At 44.2% G+C, this 17,306-nt stretch overlaps 1 protein-coding gene across 3 annotated transcripts in view; it reads right to left on the bottom strand.

The window, feature by feature from the left end:
- Pip5k1b (phosphatidylinositol-4-phosphate 5-kinase type 1 beta) overlaps nucleotides 1-17,306 on the bottom strand; it is a 277,351-nt gene that overhangs the window by 82,214 nt on the left and 177,831 nt on the right. For all 3 annotated transcript variants that reach the window (XM_052762416.1, XM_052762418.1, XM_052762417.1), the window contains exons 6-7: nucleotides 14,883-15,035; nucleotides 8,439-8,738 (exon numbers count right to left, since the gene is read on the bottom strand). In XM_052762416.1, coding sequence (XP_052618376.1) covers nucleotides 8,439-8,738; nucleotides 14,883-15,035 — 453 coding nt within the window. The remainder of the gene's footprint in view (nucleotides 1-8,438; nucleotides 8,739-14,882; nucleotides 15,036-17,306) is intronic.

Raw genomic sequence — 17,306 nt, 5'->3', positions numbered from 1 at the left:
CCACACAGTGGAAGACACCATGCCACTGTTTCCCACAGACTCAAGGGATTCCTCCCAGATCAAACTATCTTTTATTTAGAGTTAGTTTTATTCATTTATTTGTCCAACTACTCCAAATTTGATTTATTCTTACATTTTGAAGCATGAGCATAACTAATATTGTAGATAGCGAAACCCCAATGTAATTTAAAACAGTGGAGTAAATTAAATATCATGTAGAGTTTCAGCGCTTGTAAAAAATCTGTGTGGAAAGAGAATTCATTTGTTCTTTCCTTTTCAGGTTATCTTTGAAAAAGAAAACACGTATGGTGATGCATGACTATAATGTCAGCATTCCAGGCTGAGGCAGGAGGACCATGAATTGGACACATGGTACACAGAAAGAAACTATACCCCAAACCCAAAACAACAACAAAAGACCCAAACAAAAACAACCTATCTTCAAATCTGTCCCAATTACACACAAAAAAATTAATAGGAGGTAGAGCTAGAGGGTTAGCACTAATCATAAGGCCAAATGACCACGAAATAAGCCATACTGAAACTCTTTCAGACACGCCCCGGCACCTGAGCATCCAGGCTGTAAATCAAGACTTGCCAGACACTGGCGCAGCTCACTTGCTCATCAAAATGTTCCAGTTGAAGCCGATTTCATTAAATTCTCAGGGCCTATTAATATTTATGATAACAGTGATTTGTGGGAAAAAAAGAAATAGATTCCACACTACTGAAAAATTAATAACTTTGCTGCTTAACAAGGAATGATAATAAATGTAGAATGACTCATTTAGGCCATTAATTATCCAGACTGTCTCTAATATGACTCCCACTTGAAGGAGTAAGAAATATTTAGGTTATAAACACAAGTTCCCAGTAATAGACTGTCATCATTTCACTTTCCCTAGAGTGCTCCCAAAATACTGCAAGATGCAATAATTTGTCAAATTTATTAAATGACATGGGTCTCTAGACTTATTCATAGATAAATTACATCAGAGAAAAAAATAATCCCAGTAAATTAAAAACAAGTGCAAAACAATTCATAATTGCTCTTCCAAAATTCATACATAAAATTTCAATTACAAAGTCTTATGACAATCTCTCTCTCTCTTTGTGTGTGTGTGTGTGTGTGTGTGTGTGTGTGTGTGTGTGTGTGTGTGTGTGTATGCTGTGCTCTGGGTACAGCAGCGAGCGAGGTGAGGGGGCTGCAAGCAGGCTCAGGAAGGAACACTGGCCTCTGAGGCGTCTAGAGTCTGGCTTGTTGGGATTCAAACTCAGGTCTTCAGACTTGCAGAGCAAGTGCTTTACCCACTGACTCACAGGTCCTGAGTCCTCCACTGACAGATGCAGGAAGGGGAAGACCATGCAGATTTCTCGCCTTCCCATTTGACCCTAAAATCCCACGCCCAGCAGCTGACACCTGTGTAAGTCTTGCATTAAGAGCAAGCCTGGTCACTGACAAATGTAAACAGCTCCACGGCCTCTGAAGTAACACTCATTTCGAAGTATTTCACCCCCTGCCCCCCATATCCTTTAAATAAACTAGCATGATTCTTCATTGTGTCAAATATAACCCAGAGGGCAATCTGTCATTTGGATGTAAAATTCAGATATGAATCTGTTTATTGATCACGCCAGTCTACTTTGCTTCCATTTTAATTTTAGCACAGATAACCATCTGCCCAAGGAAAGAAAAAAGATTGTTTATTAGAGTGTTTTCGTGTTACAATTAAGAGGCTTTAAAACCTCTTCCAGAGGGAGACAGGACACATACCTAAGGGCATCAGGGGTCAATGTCAAATAAAGGGCCGACGATCATTACAACATGGCTTCCATGGCGGCGGGGGGGGGGGGGGGGGGGGGGGGGGGGTGGGGGGGGGGGGGGGGGATCACTGAAATCTAAATATACTTCTGCTAAACTAATGACACAGTGTAAGGCCATTCAGTGCAGTTCTAATCCCAGGTGATCCAGAGTAGAAATCATCAGCTTTATTAAATTCTCAATGACATTTTTGGCATGCATGGCAGCAAAACTGGATGCTCCCTTCAAAAGGACTGCAAGAGTAGCTGGAGACACAGAAGTCATCCAGGACAGATTTCTGGGAGCTGCATCCACGCCTTCCTCTCTTTATGCTCAGACATCCTCTTTATTATTCTTTTGTTCAAATACAGTTTCCAAGAGCCATTTGCTAATTACCCACTGAGCACCAAGTGCGCAGAGGCAGCTGCTGGGGCTTGATCCTCGGGCTTAAGGGTCTGTTCATGAGAAAATAAGAGGGTATTACATCTTATGAAAGAAGGTATGGTTTGGGAGGAGGAGAAAGCACAGCATGGTGACCTCACAGGAAGGGGTGTCCCAGGAGTCCTGAGATGAGCAAGGGAGGATGAGAAAAGAAGACAGGAAAATATCATCTGGCAGAGGAAGCCAAGAGAATAATTGGGCGCACTCGGGGCCATGAGTTGGAAGCTAACGGCACTGAAAATGAGTGAAGAGGCTATTAAAGTTCCAGATGAATACTCAGAGTTTCCACTAAGGCAGAGCCAGTGAGGTGGATTCATGTGGCACTCAGGAGACAGACTGGATGAGACATGGCGATTTCCCGTATGTGGAGAGAGTGGGAGAGGAAGAAGGACGAGGTATCAAGAGTCAGGGCACTGATCTGGGCAGCTAGCCACCTGATGATGGTCATGTTGTCTGGACCAGGAAAGCCTAGAAGTGGTGCAGGCTTGGGGAAGATAACGCAGTACACGGAAGAGCAGTTTCTACACAGATGCCCATCTTGAATTTTCTATCATGCTGAAAGCCTAAGGAGATGGGATTCCGACTTTCTGATCATGACAGCAAGTAACCTATGATGTACCGGCAGCCATCTTCACTGATAGAAATGGATAGCCATCACAGTGCACTGGCAGAGTCCGATGGATAGGAAATGCTTCAAGGAAGGGGACCAGTTATTTACACATCCAATTTCCCCCAGGCACAGCCAGTAAGGAGCAGTAATGCGGGGACAGGGGAGGTCCTGGGATATAGATGCTCACATTTGGAAAAGGCCCTTTGCATCCTGTGTGGGAACCAGACTCAACAGGTGTGAAGTATATGATTAGTTTCCAGGAAGAGTTTCAAGTGGTCCATGCACTACAGGATGAAGTTGGTGAGGGATTGGCCATCAGAAAGGAAAGGTTGACACTCAGGGGCTTCTGTATCACCAGGCCAGTCAGACAGAGAGATGAAGCTTTTTTCCTAGAGGGCTTGCTATATGGCAAGTCTATGTAGCCCAATCCCAAAGAGTCCATACAGATGGAACAGCTTTGGACTGGAAGCAAGGAAGCAATCCACAGGGAATAGGGGACAACACAGGTTGAGCTGGTTCAAAGAGTCACACAGGGATCTCCCAACAGCACTCAGACTAAGGGAAATTCATCTCCTAGTCTGAAACATTATGGCAGAATGTGAAAGAAAGGATGGAGGGTGGGCAGAAGGCTGAGGAATACAACAAGCAGTTAGCAGGTTCCCTGTGCCTGCCTGTCCAGAAAACCACAGAGAAGAAGCTGGGGGCCAACTGCTGCGGGGTCTTTATTTTGTATTTGTTTATTTTTAGTTCACTGTGCACAGTGATAGATTTAATAATACAATTTTCATCCAATTGTATCATATATTATGACCATGTTCATCCTCTCCTGCTTCCTCTTTCTCCTCTTGCCAAACTCTTTCTTTCCCCAAACAAGCCCTGCTTCTATTCCATGTCATGCATGTATGTACATAGTCTAGACTGCACACACGAGAGAAACATGCACTACTGTCTTTCTGAATCAGACTTATTTTGCTTAACAGGATGATATTCAGTTTCAGCCATCTTCTTGCAAACGACCTAATTTCATTCTTTATGACTGAATATGCATACAGATCACATTTTCTTTATCCATTCATCTGCCGATGGACACCTAGGCTGATTACAAACCTTGGCTACTACAAGTTGTGCTGCAATGGACATGGATGTGCAAGTGTCTCTGTGGTACGGTGACAGGTTTCATTGGGTAATATATTCAAGAGTAGCATAGCTTGATTATATGGTGTTTCTATTTTTAGTTTTTGAGGAACCTCCGTACTGATTTACATAGTGTCTGGACTAATTTACATTTCTATCAACCATGCATAAGGGTTCCAGAGGTCTGGTGGACTTGTTATTTAAGTCTTCAATAGGGCCCTCATAACATCGAAAAAGGTTTTTGACAAATACTTGGATACACTTCTCTCTTACCTCACATGCCTTCCCTAATTATTAGCTGTGTCAATGACAAACAACTATAGTCACTGGAATGTGTCATGCTATTTCATAGCCAATATTTGTATTGTTACTTCGTCTTATAAATGATGTTTCTACTGCTCTGCCTACCCAGAGAACTCCCCTCACCCTTCAATATCAAGCTATGTCATCACCCACTCTGACCCTCACAGTACACCATCATCACCGCATCTCTCATACTGTTTGGCAATTGATCAAACATGGAGGTCACTCACCCCATGTTCGGCAATGAGGACATGTCCCCGTATGAGCCTGGTTCACCTTTCTCCGGCTGGAGCACTGCCATGAAAATGTTCTATGACTGCCTTGTTTCTGGAGTCTCACATAGACAGTAGGGTTTTAACAGATGAGATCCCCAGATGTTGGGTACCAGCACCAGCCTGGGAGTGACTCCACAGCCACCCTAGATCCCAGTCCTCCATCAGCCACACTAAAATTCAGTTCTGACAAGCAGAGGAGGAAAGGCACAAAAAGCCAAAAATGAAAATAAACAAGTTAAAAAAAAAACCCCAAAATCAACACACTCCTGCAGCTGTCTAAATTTAGTGAAAAAAGTAATATTAAGTAAAGCTGAACGGTAAACACTAACCATAATTCTAAATTATCTTGTGATATCAACCTAGATATCTGGGAAGAGGGAATGTTAATTGGGAAAATGCTTCCATAAGATTAGCCTGCAAGCAAGTCTGTAGGGCATTTTCTTGATTAATAATTGATGTTGGAGGGCCCAGCTCACTCTGGATGATTGCCATCCCAGGGCACCGAGTGGTCTTGGGTGGTATAAGAAAACAGACTGAGCAAGACATGGGGAACAAGCCAGTGAGCAGTGTTTCTCCATGGCCTCCGCTTCTTTTCTTGCCTTCAGATGGCTTCTGCCTTGGCTCCCCTTAATGGACTGACCTGGGATAGGTAAGCCAAAAAAGCCCCTTTGCTTAAGCTGCTTTTGGTTTTGGTGTTTATCACATCAACAGAAACCCCAACTAAGACAACACCCATCAGACTTACAAAGCAATCCACGACAAACCAGGACCCACTGTTCCCAAACCCTGCATCGCAGGGTAGCAGTGCGCAGTGTAGCTCCACCCCAGTACCAGCTACTGGATCCCCATCACAGACGACTTGGCAGGTCAGCGATTGGAGTCAGGCTCAGCATTTACATGTTCCCATACCACAGGGACGAAAGCATTTGTGAAGAGAAGAGCCAGCTCCATGACTTACGTCTTATACACATTCAAATAAAATTTGATTCCTTAACATTGGTGTCTATGCTTCTTAGAATACCATGATAGAAAATAAACAGGCACATCTCCAGGGTCTCATTTCTGATGAAAAGTCTGACCTTGTTCTCGTAGGATTGGGCTCAGGAAATACACACACACACACACACACACACACACACACACACACACACACACAAATCCTGTGCAATGGTATTCATATTTGACCTTTTCTCTTCCTGGTACAGAAGATTATGGCCTTAGAAGACTGTAGAAAAAGGTTGTCAATATTACTGAGAACACACACACACACACACACACACACACACACACACACACACACACACTCAATCAGAGGCAGGGGGCGAGGAGGAAAAAAACCCCCGAATCTAAGACTGGAGAGGCTAGGACTACACTCTGGGGAATTTGATAGTAACTTTTCACCCACATCCTGCAACTGTAGAAAAAACACGAGATAAAAGGTTTCCATTCAAATGTGTGTGTTCTTTTTTTTTCCTTTTTCCTTTCCTTTTCTTTCTTTCTTTTTTTTTTTTTTTTTTTAAGAAAAACATGAATCTTCCAGACAGCTGAACAGCTCTGCAGGGTATTTTTTTTTTTTTTGGGGGGGGGGGGCTTGGTCCCCACCGCTCCTCCTATGACTACAGAAGACAGTAATACTAAGAACTCCTTGAGGCTGGAGAAGGATCTCAGCAGTTCAGAGCGCTTGTCCCTCTTCCAGAGGACCCAAGTTCTCTTCCCAGCACCCATGCCAGCCGGCTCACAACAGCCTGTAACTCCAGAATCAGGGGTCCATCACCTTCCTCTAGCCTCCACAGACATCTCCATCCCCCACGGCAGGCACACAAACACACAAGAATAAAAAGTAAAAGTAAATCTTAAAAAGATCCTTGGAGTGATTCTTTAAATTTCCTTTGTTTAGATTACATGCTTTGTCCCCAGACAGTTGTGAGCTTTTAAGCAACACTGGGCGAGATTTTTTTTTTAAATTAGAAAAAATATTTACATGTATGGGTGTTTTGCCTGCTGCCCACAGAGGCCAGAAGAGGGTGGTGGATCCCCTGGAACTGGAGCTACAGATGGTTGTGAGCCACTGTGTTGGGGTTGGGAATCAAAACTGTGTCCTCTTGAAGAGTAGCCAGTGCTTTTAACTGCTGAACCATTTCTCTGACCTCTGGACAACCTCCCCCCACCCCTTTCCTCGAGAGAGGATCTCACTCTGTAGTGCTGGCTGGCCTAGAGTGCTCAATGTAGATCAGGCTGGCTTCAGATTCATAGATCTGCCTGCTTCTGTCCTCCCAAGTGTGGGATTAAAAGTGTGCACCACCAAACCTGGCTTTCTTACCTTCTTTTAAGAATTCCATCAGCAGCTGGGCGGTGGTGGTGCATGCCTTTAATCCCAGCACTTGGGAGGCAGAGGCAGGCCGATCTCTGTGAGTTCAAGGCCAGCCTGGTCTCCAAAGCGAGTTCCAGGAAAGGTGCAAAGCTACACAGAGAAACCCTGTCTCGAAAAACCAAAACCAAAACAAAACAAAAACCAAAAAAAAAAAAAAAAAAAAAAAAGAATTCCTTCAGCAATTAAAACGGGAGCACGGCCGTGCTGAATTCGGAGTGCTCAGAGGGAGGAAGAAGCCATGACTAATGAGTCTTGGGCTACCCGGCGCACTGTGTGCTCTCAATCTAACATCGCCACACAAGTAACGGAACAACACTTGTGTTAATGAAGCGAATGAATCCACGGACTTATTTTCATGTGCTATCATACATCCTGCAGCAGGAGGAAAAGAAACCCAGTGAAGGGCGAATTAGGTTCCTCGGTGGGGACTCTGCTCTGCACATTAGAGGGCTCAGCCTGCCTTCCTCACCTGCCATGCGGCCAGGCTCGGGGGGAGGAGGGGGGGGAGGCTCCTTTCTCCTTTACAATAATGCCTGTCATCTGTCCGGCCCAGGGGAGACCAAGAGAGCCACAACCTGAATAGCATAGCCCTGATTTCTTGGTGGCATGGACCAGTGGTATTATCAGTTACCTAGAAAGCCTTGGCAAAGCCTAGACCCCAGCCTGCACCGTCATGCTGCTCAGCCCAGTGATGCTCAAGACGGCTAACTGGTCTGACTGGACTTTCCAAGTTCCCCTGGATCAGTCATTCCAAGATTATTTCTAGGGTGTATATTTATTAAATCATCATCATTCTTCAGGATTATATCTTCATTTTTTTTTCTCCAAAAGGATTTTTACTCACTTTTGCCATATCAGAGCAATTCCCCTAGGGCTTTGGCCATATGTACTTATAACCTGATATGATCTGGTATACGCAGCACAGGCTGAGGAACCCCTCCTCACCTCTGACGATCACACCTTCACAGAGCACTGGGCTCTATCTGGCAACCACACTCCCGCTGCCTCTCAGGCAGAACAGTTGGAGCAAATCCTCAGCGTTTGTTCGTCAAGGCTCCGCTCGCACTGGGTTTCCAGGGAGCCCTTCATTAATCCCACTAAGTACATTTTCTCTAAACATGTCTCCTCAGTTGAAATCCCATTTCATCCAAGATTTGAATATGGCTTTCCTTGCTGGTTTCTGCATTAAATCTAAATTTCACTTCCTTTTCCACTACCTTCCCTGCCCTGGGGAGGAAGAAAAGTGAACATTCTCATTTCATGTCATCAAAGAAAGCTGACAGAGCTTATTATAAAAACCAACAGAGATGTGTTAACAGACCCCAGGTCATTCCCTTATCATCCACGTTTCCTCAGAGATCTGGAGAGCCTGGGTCAGCGGGGAAAGACTGGACTCCACACATCCCTTCTGGACTTTCCTCATGTCTGTGCTGTCAGCACATAGCAGCTAGTGCGCTCACCATTGAGATTATTTCAAAGGAAATCACAGAGACACTAGCTTACCCGGCAGTCTCTCTGCAGGGTCTTCATTAGGGCGTTGTACGTTTCTGTATCGAAATACAGCCCCTCGTGCATGTCCTGCAGGAAATCCAGGTCCTTAAAGGTGGGGTTGGGTTTCTCTCTCTCTTTGCGGGACGCTCTCCGCTTGTACGTGGAGCCTTTCAGGTCATAGGTCAAGTGCATCCTCATGGCCCGCGGCAGCACGTTGTTCATCACCACGATGCGGATGTTGATGCCCCCTGACTGCATGCAGTACAGCCCATAGAACTTTGGCAGAAGAGTCCTTGGATTCTGGTTTAGATTCTAGAATGGAAAAAAAAAGGAAAAAAAATTGCTCTCTTCCATTTTCACAAAGTAATTTTTCATTGAAAGTGAGTTTTGAAGCTCATATGACTAAACACAGGACGCGTTGTTAATGTCCACTGTAAAAAGTTGATCGTTTACACTTCCTGCCCTTTCCGACCTCCCCTCCCCTTCTCATTAGTTCCCTAGAAATCTGACCCTTTCATGTCATATATTGTTACATACTGGAAAATTTTTGAGATTATAATATAATTACATTATTTTCCCCTCCTCCTTCCTCCCTCAAACCCTCCCACATCTCTTCCCTGACTCTCTTTCAAACTCATGGCCTTTTTTTTCTTTAAATTGTTGTTACCTATATGTATGTATCACATTTAATATACATATAATATATAAAGATGACCTGATCAGTCTGTATTATGTTGCTTGTATGTGTATGTCTTCAAGGATGACTATCTGGCATTGGATAACCAACTGGTTGCTCACATTTCTAAAATTCCATTTCCATTTATTTGTGTGGAACATGCAGGTGTGCACATGCCGTGGTCTGAAAGTGAGATGAGAGCAAAACATGTGCCTGGAAGGTGGTTTTCTCCACCATGTGGGTCCCAGGGATCGAACCCAGGCCACCAGGCTTGGCGGCAGGTGTCTGTACCTAGCCAGTCATCTCACTGTCCCTACAAACATGATTTTTATGCATCTAAGGGTCAGAAATGAGATAAGTGATATTTTCTGAGACTGACTCAGGTTACTTAATATGATGACCTCCATTTGCACTGTTTTCCCCTAGAAATGGCATACTTTCATTTCTCTTTATGGCTGAAAAGAAGTTCCGTTGTATCTGTGCACCACATTTTCTTTCTCCATCCCTCTGTTGATGAACAGCTAGAATGGACGGACGCACAGGTGTCTCTGCTGTCTCTAACTTCTTTCTAAATCTGCTCTTGGAATAGCAACATAACCACTCTAAACTCGCAGCTGTAACAGTTGAATTAAACACGGACACAAGGCTCAAATTAGCGTCAACTAAACACGGGTGAAGACCTGATGGGTACTGCTAGTGACTGCTCTCCAAGGCAGCGAAGGAGGAAATTAATTGCTGGGGAGTAAACGGTGAATAGTCTAAAATTTAATTCTGCTTGCAAAACTGTCTTCCTAATTGGTGAGACCAATTTGCAAGCACACATTCCTGTTACTCTCACCGACACCAAATGCTATCAGATGCCAATATCTTCCTAGGCAGGGCTGATGAAAATGACAGTTTTAAAAAGCTGAGCGCCACTGGCTATGGAAGACAGCCACTGTTCTTGATACATTTTCGCTTCCTCAAGGAAAATTCCATGCTAATACCATTTGCTCATTCTTCTGTGTTTCATCACGGCTGCAGTTCTTCATCCATCCCGGGCTTTTATATTTTCTCCTTCTATGTGGAGTAAATATTTTCTCCTAGTATATGGTCTTTTTATTATAAAAATGGAGAAGACATACTGTCTAAGTTAGGGTCACTATAGCTGTGATGAAACATCATGACCAGAGCAACTTGCGGGGGCAGTTATTTGGCTTACATTTCTGTATCACTGTTCATCATCAAAAGCAGTGAGTGAGGGAACTCAAGAAGGACAGGAACCTGGAGGCGGGAGCTGACGCAGAAGCCATGGAGGGGTGCTGCTTACTGGCTTGCTCCTCATGACTTGCTCAGCCTGCTTTCTTATAGAACCCAGGACCACCAGCCGGGGGATGGCACTACCCATGATGGATTGCCCCTCCCCCCATTAATCACTACTCAAGAAGATGCCTTACAGCTAGATCTTATGGAGGTATTTTCTCAATTGAGGTTGAGATAACTTCACGATAACTCCAGCTTCTGCAAGTTGACACAAAACTAGCCAGTACCCATACCCATTCTTGATGCACTTTAAGAGTAAGTGGGATATTTAAATAACTTACTAAAGGGCATATAATGAAGAATGTGATATAATGGGTCATCGAGATGGCTCGGTGGGTAAAGGCAGTGGCTGCTAAGCCTTGACAACCCACGTCTGGTCCCTGGGAATCACATCGTGGAAAAAGAAAAACAGTCTCATTGGCCCCCATTCTTCCTTCAACTTCCCAGTTTGAGGAAACAACTGATTTTACATTCTTTATACCATTTTATGTGATTACACTAATCTTGTGCCTATCATTTTTGTTATATGAAATGTCTGTCCTTTGTCAGGGTCACATTTATCTATTTCTTATGCTTTTGTCTAGCAAAGTTTTTTTATAGCTTAAGGTTTTAAATTTCTATTTCCTCCCAACTTTTTAATAATTTTTGCCATTATATTTGGCCTTACTTCATAAGCAACAAATTTCATGTATGTGGAAGATCTGATATAGATAGGAATATAGTTTTCATTAAGTAGATAGCTATAGGCTTCCTCTATTCAGTTTAAATCTGTCCTAGGGTAATAAAGCCTACTGTCAAATACACATGGGTCTACTTCTGCTTGAAACTACTCTGCTTGAAACATTGGTCCATCTGTTGAATAGTTACACCACACACAGCTTTAAAAGAGTCTCATTTCATTTACTTATTATCCATGTGTGTGGGTGGTAGTGGGAATGTACATGCCATGATAAATGTGTGGATTAGATGACAACTTGGAGAAGTGAATTCTTTCATTCCACTGTGTGGGTTCCAGGGATCTGACTCAGGTCTGCAAGGCTGGCGACAATCATCTATACACTTGGAGGCATCTCACTGGTCCATTATACCACATCTCTAACACTACCTTCCACTTGATAGATTTTGGTACATCGTTTTCCTTTGTGTGTGTGTGTGTGTGTGTGTGTGTGCTTGATAGATGCCTGGCTGTAAATGTGTTTGTATGCATGTGGGCACCTGTGTGCATGCATGCAGATGGAGGCCATACATTCACATTGGGTGTTTTCTTCAATCCCTTTCCATCTTACGTTTTGAGGCAGGGTCTCTCATTTCAACCCAGAGCTCATGGATTCTGCTAGTTTAACCAGCCTGCTTGTTCTGGGGATCTCGCCTACACCTCTCATGCACTGGGATCACAGATGCGCCTCCATGCTTGCTTGGCACTTACACTCACTTTACAATAGCAAGTTCAAGAACAATGTATGTACTGTCATTGTTTCACATCTTTTTACATCTTTAAATAACAATTTGTAGTTTTCTTCACATTATTCTCCTTTTAAAAAGGACTTTTTATTAATATTTTTAGATAGTATACAAAGTAATGGACTTCACTGAATTCTTTTAGCTTTAATTGTAAGTTTGACACACCTTAGAGTCAGGTAGGAAAGCCTCCATAGATGAATTTTCTAGATAAGATAGGCCTATTGCATGTCTGTGGAGAACCGTCTTGATGTAGAAGGACCTAGTCCACTGTGGGTGTTACCATCCCCAAGTAGGTGATCCTGGGCTATATAGGAAAGCTAGCTGTACATGAGCTTACAAGCAAGCTAGCAAGCAACATTCCTCTGGGTTCCTGTCTGCAGGTTTCAGGCTTGAGCTCCTGTCCAGTCTTCCCTTAATGATGGATTAGGACTAGAAGTGTAAGGTAAATAAATCTTTTCCTCTCCAAGTTGTTTTTGGTTCGGGTGTTTTCTCATAGAAACGGAACAGAGATTAGAGCACACCAGAGCACTTGCGTGCACACACATCGCCCTTACTCGTTCATATCTGCACCCTCCCCTCCCCAGCTCTGCTCCCCAGCTGCTGACCCTCATCCATCCCATAGAGTCCCAGCTTCACTCTCAGGTTTGACAGATTCGTGAACATTTGTTTTGAAAGATTTAAGCATTTCAGAGTTTTTCTTATTATAATTTTTCCTCAACTGATCATTGTTCCTATGTTACACTCACTGGAACTTGTTTCCCAAAGAGAATTACAATGTCTTCTTATACGTTCCCCTTCAGTATTCTAATAATTTTCACCCTAAATTATTGTCATCACAAGCAGGATCTTTCCCCCTCATAGTCTCCTCCAGTGTCTTCTAGAAAATGAAATAGAATGGGAAAATCTATCTGAACACAAACTTATCTTATAGTTTGCAACTCGGAAGGACTCTTATTATTTCTAGAAATTTCTGATTTTATTTTCTATAGTTTTTATTTATGTGTAAGTATTTGTATCATGCTGTGCATGTGTGTGTGCTCCCAGAGGCCAGAAGAGGTTGCCAGATCCCTAGGAGTTGGAGTTACAGACGACTGAGTGCTGGGAGCTGAACTCAGGTCCTTTGGAAGATCAGCAAGTGCTCTTAACCATTGGGCCATCTCTCCAGCCCTGGCTTATTTTCTTGAAGATCTTATTGTCGACTGTGTCACGAGAACATTGAGTATACTCTTTCTTCTCTGTTCCAGAGGCTTCTCACAAAGGCACTCTGAGAGTCCAACACAGTTGTGACAAGGGCTCCCCCTCTATTATTTCTAGGGAGAGGACTCTTGCTCCCCCAGATTTTACATGTCTCCCCTCCCCATCCCCCATCTCCCCTTGGTATAGTGTCTTATTCTGAAGTACAGGCTGACCTGGAATTACTGGTATTGGACTTTGAGTAATTCTGCCTCAACCCTCAAGTGCTTGATTAGAAGCCATCATGCCTGACTTCTGTGAATCCTTAGAGCTTGATAAATGTAGAACCCATGTGTGCCCTTATTTATTTATCTATTTATTTAGTTATTAAAATATGTGGCCTTGTTCAGAAGCTGTCACTGGGGCTGGGCTTTGTGGTTAAAAGCACTTACTGATCTTCCAAAGGACCCGAGTTTGGTTCCCAGCACTCAGTCATCTATAACTCCAACTCTAGGGATCTGGCAACCTCTTCTGGCCTCTGGGAGTGTGCGCGCGCACGCGCACGCGCACGCACACACACACACACACACACACACACACACACACACAGACACACACAGCATGACACACATACTTACACATAAATAAAAATTAAAGAAATAAATTTCTAAAAATAATCCTCTCTCTCTCTCTCTCTCTCTCTCTCTCTCTCTCTCTCTCTCTCTCTTCCCTGCAGAGTGCCATGCCTATCTGCTTCCTATAAGTATAAGCAAGCTTCCAATGACATGCTTTCTTTTATAAGAGTTGCCTTGGTCATGGTGCCTCTTCACAGCCATAGAGAAGTACCTAAGACAGCCTATGTTCAGCCTATGATCCTGAATTCTGGCATGAAGTATGTAAGAAAAGCTAGTGTAGACCAGGTGCTGGTGTATGGTGTAGGAGCTGGCCTGTAGCCTCTGCTAGACTGACCTCCGCAGCTCACTCTTTCTCTCTCCGAATCGCTTGTCTTTTCTTCCAGTTTATCTTTGCCTCAGATGCCTCATCTACGCCCTGGCAACAACTACAGTGCCTAAGGTTGCTGTAGGGCTTAGAGAACTTAATGGGACTGATACCAAAGCCTTCCTTACCAGAGCAGGCAATCAATGGCTGTCACCATCGACAGAATGACCAATGCCGGGTGCAGAGAGCTTTACTTCCTGCCTCTTCCTTTATCACTACGCCAGCACCACAAAGACACTGTTTCTTGGCTTTTAAAGGACAAGAGAGCAAAGGTGCAGTGGCAGCTTCGCTTACCAGGGCTACAGTGAGGTGACGACTGAGCTGCCCTTAAACCTAGGGCAGTGATTCAACAACTATGCTTCACTACTCCGTTCTCATTTCCATCATTTTCTCTATGATACAGGGTCTCTCAGTGTATCCTAGGCTGGCCTTGAAATCATGATCCTTCTGTCTCAGCCTTCCAAATGGTGGGATCACAGGTGTGCACCACCATGGCTGGTTATCACTTCTTAGAATTAAAATGTATTATTATTATTATTAGCATGTATATATGTATATGATTTGCAGGCACACACATGCCATACTCAGAGGATCAGAGGATGATTTTGTGAAGCTGGTTTTCTCCTTCTCCCATGAGACTCCTGGTGATTGAACTCAGTTTACCAGGCTTGTGTGGTAAACCCACTCAGCTCTCTTGCTGGCCTCTGGCTATTACCTCTTAAAATCTTTCCAATGAAGGCTACAGCATAGTCTAAATGCAAAGAAGGAAATCACACAGGAGCAAAGTCCTCCAAAGAAAGTAATAACTCCTAAGGCAGACACCGTAGCCGCGTGCAGTCCCTTACCATGTAATAGCCCGGCAGCAACTTCTGCAAGAACTCTGCTTCCTTATGCTGAACGGTTTTGATGATAAATTCATCATCGCTGGTCACAAAAAACAAGGATCCACTGGCTCCAGGATTGGACAGTTCTATCAGGGGTTCACTGCAGATGGAGTACTGAGAGAGGAAAAAAAAAGTAAACACACACACAATCATTTTATATATGTATGTACATACTTGTTTATGATTTCACAGTGCTGGACTAAACCCGGGACCTTGTCAGGCTTGGTAGATGTTCTCCGATGAGCCACAGTGCCCACTCCTAAGCAAACATTTAAAGTAAACTTTGGGGGCCAGGGAGAAGGCAAGCAGGCAAAGTGTTTGCAAGCCTGGGGAATCTGCCTTTGGACCCTCAGCAGCCATGTAGAAAGTGGGCGAGGTGGCTTGCACCTGGTACTGGGGTGCCTGAGATAGGAGCATAGATCCCTGGAGCGCCAAAGCCGACTAGTCTTGCTGAATCTGTGAACTCCAGTTTAGTGAGAGGTCTCGTCTCAAAATAAGACAGAGAATAAACAATACAGGAAAGCATCTGACATTGACTTTCACTTCCACACCCCCCCCCCACATATATGTGGTTGCACATACATATGTGCACACAAGAACACGTACACACAGATATACCAAACACACATAAAACCCTAGAACTGGTGTTACAGATCGTTGTTAGCTAATGTGTGGAAGCTGGAAACTGAACCAGGTCCCACGCAAGAACAAGTACTCTTAACTGCTGATCCATATCTCCAGTCGCCAGCTCCCCTCCCCCCCTCCCCCCCTCCCTGTGGCCTCTTTGAAAGAGTAAGTACTATCTATGAGCTTTACAAGGAGGCTCCAGGTAAACTCAGGTACTTCTCTGGGAGATTTCCATTTATTTTTATAATCCTGTCATGGAAAAGAGGTATGACCTCCCTTCTCCCCATCCCCAGGGCCACATGACAGAACCTGGGGTCATCATATCCGTCTGTGAGATCATTAAACAGGAAAGTAGCAGGAGATGCTGTTTATAGCACTCCCGTGAAGCCCCAGCTGAAGGTCAAGTGCCCGTGCATATGCATCCCTTCAACATGAAACCTTTCTCTTCTCTTTCCTCTGCTCCCCCAGGGGACACTCTCCACTGTCATCGATTACACAGAGGATGATGTGACATCTCCATCCCAGGACTCCAGGGCTCCAGATGTGTCTAATATTATAATTGATATCTCTACTCAAACTTTATATGTGACAAGCACGCAATCAGATTCATTTCAAGGCCATGATTAAATTATATGGCTTTGCTGGGCAGGGTGGCACATGCCTTTAATCCTAGCAGAGGTAGGTGGCCCTCTGTGAGTTCAAGGCAAGCCTGGTCTACATAGTGAGTTCCAGGACAGTGAATTCCACTACATAGAAAGACCATGTCTCAACAAAAACAAACAAAAAATTTATATGGCTTTTATTTTGTTGTTGTACAATGAAAAGTGCTTTTTTTTTTTTTTTAACATGGCAGATCCAGCTCTTGGCCAGAACACAAGTGTGGGGAGCAGAAGAAGGGTTGCATGCCAGCCTCTGGAAGGAGTCCTTCCTTTCAGCCAGGTAAGAGCACTTGAGCAGTATACACCCCACATAGCGGAAGATCATCTCTAAATCATCTGGCCCCTGTCTTTCACTTCTCTATTTCCTTAACTTCAGGGGTGAAACCCTAGTCATCTCGGTGTTTAGCCTTGACACTTTGTATTTCCTCATTTGTATCCAAATGCTGGATTCTGCCCGCTCCTTCACACCAGCTCCCCGGCCAAAACCCCAAGTTCAGTGCTTCTATCCACTTCTGTCTGTCTGGCCTCTATGCTCTCAACTGCAACCACTCCCCTCCCCTCCAGCGCCCTCTCCTCTGGACACCAGGGGTCTTTCTAAAGGTACACCTGACCTTGACCTCCATTGTGTCACATCTTCCCATGACTCCTGACAGCATGTCATGACCACAAATGGCCCAGTGTCACTTTCCAGGTGTCTCACCCATCAGTCTTCCTCTGAAGCTCTATTCATGACATAAACCCTTAACTCCAGGTCTTCTCACTGTATTTCTGCAGTGTTGGGGGTGAAAACTGAGTCCTCATGCACACTAGGCAATGTTCTATCATTGAGTTACATTCCCAGCCTGGGATAAGGGTCTGGCTTCACTTTCCTGCATGAGGATAACCAGGTTCTTTTTTGAGACTTTATTTTATTTTTATTTTATGTATATGAGTGTTTTGCATGAATGCATGGCTGTGTACCACATACATGCAGTACCTGTAGAGGCCAGAAGAGGAAGACAGATCCCCTGAGACTGGGGTTACAGATGGCTGTGAGGTGCCAAGTAGGTGCTGGGAATTGACTCAGGTCCTCTGCAAGAACAGCCAGTGCTCTTAACCA

Source organism: Peromyscus californicus, unplaced genomic scaffold, assembly GCF_007827085.1.
Source record: "Peromyscus californicus insignis strain IS unplaced genomic scaffold, ASM782708v3 Scaffold_4__1_contigs__length_199733344, whole genome shotgun sequence".
In the NCBI taxonomy this organism is placed as follows: Eukaryota; Metazoa; Chordata; class Mammalia; order Rodentia; family Cricetidae; genus Peromyscus; species Peromyscus californicus.
Note: the sequence above shows the minus strand (reverse complement) of the source record. Positions and strands in the feature narration are given on the sequence as shown.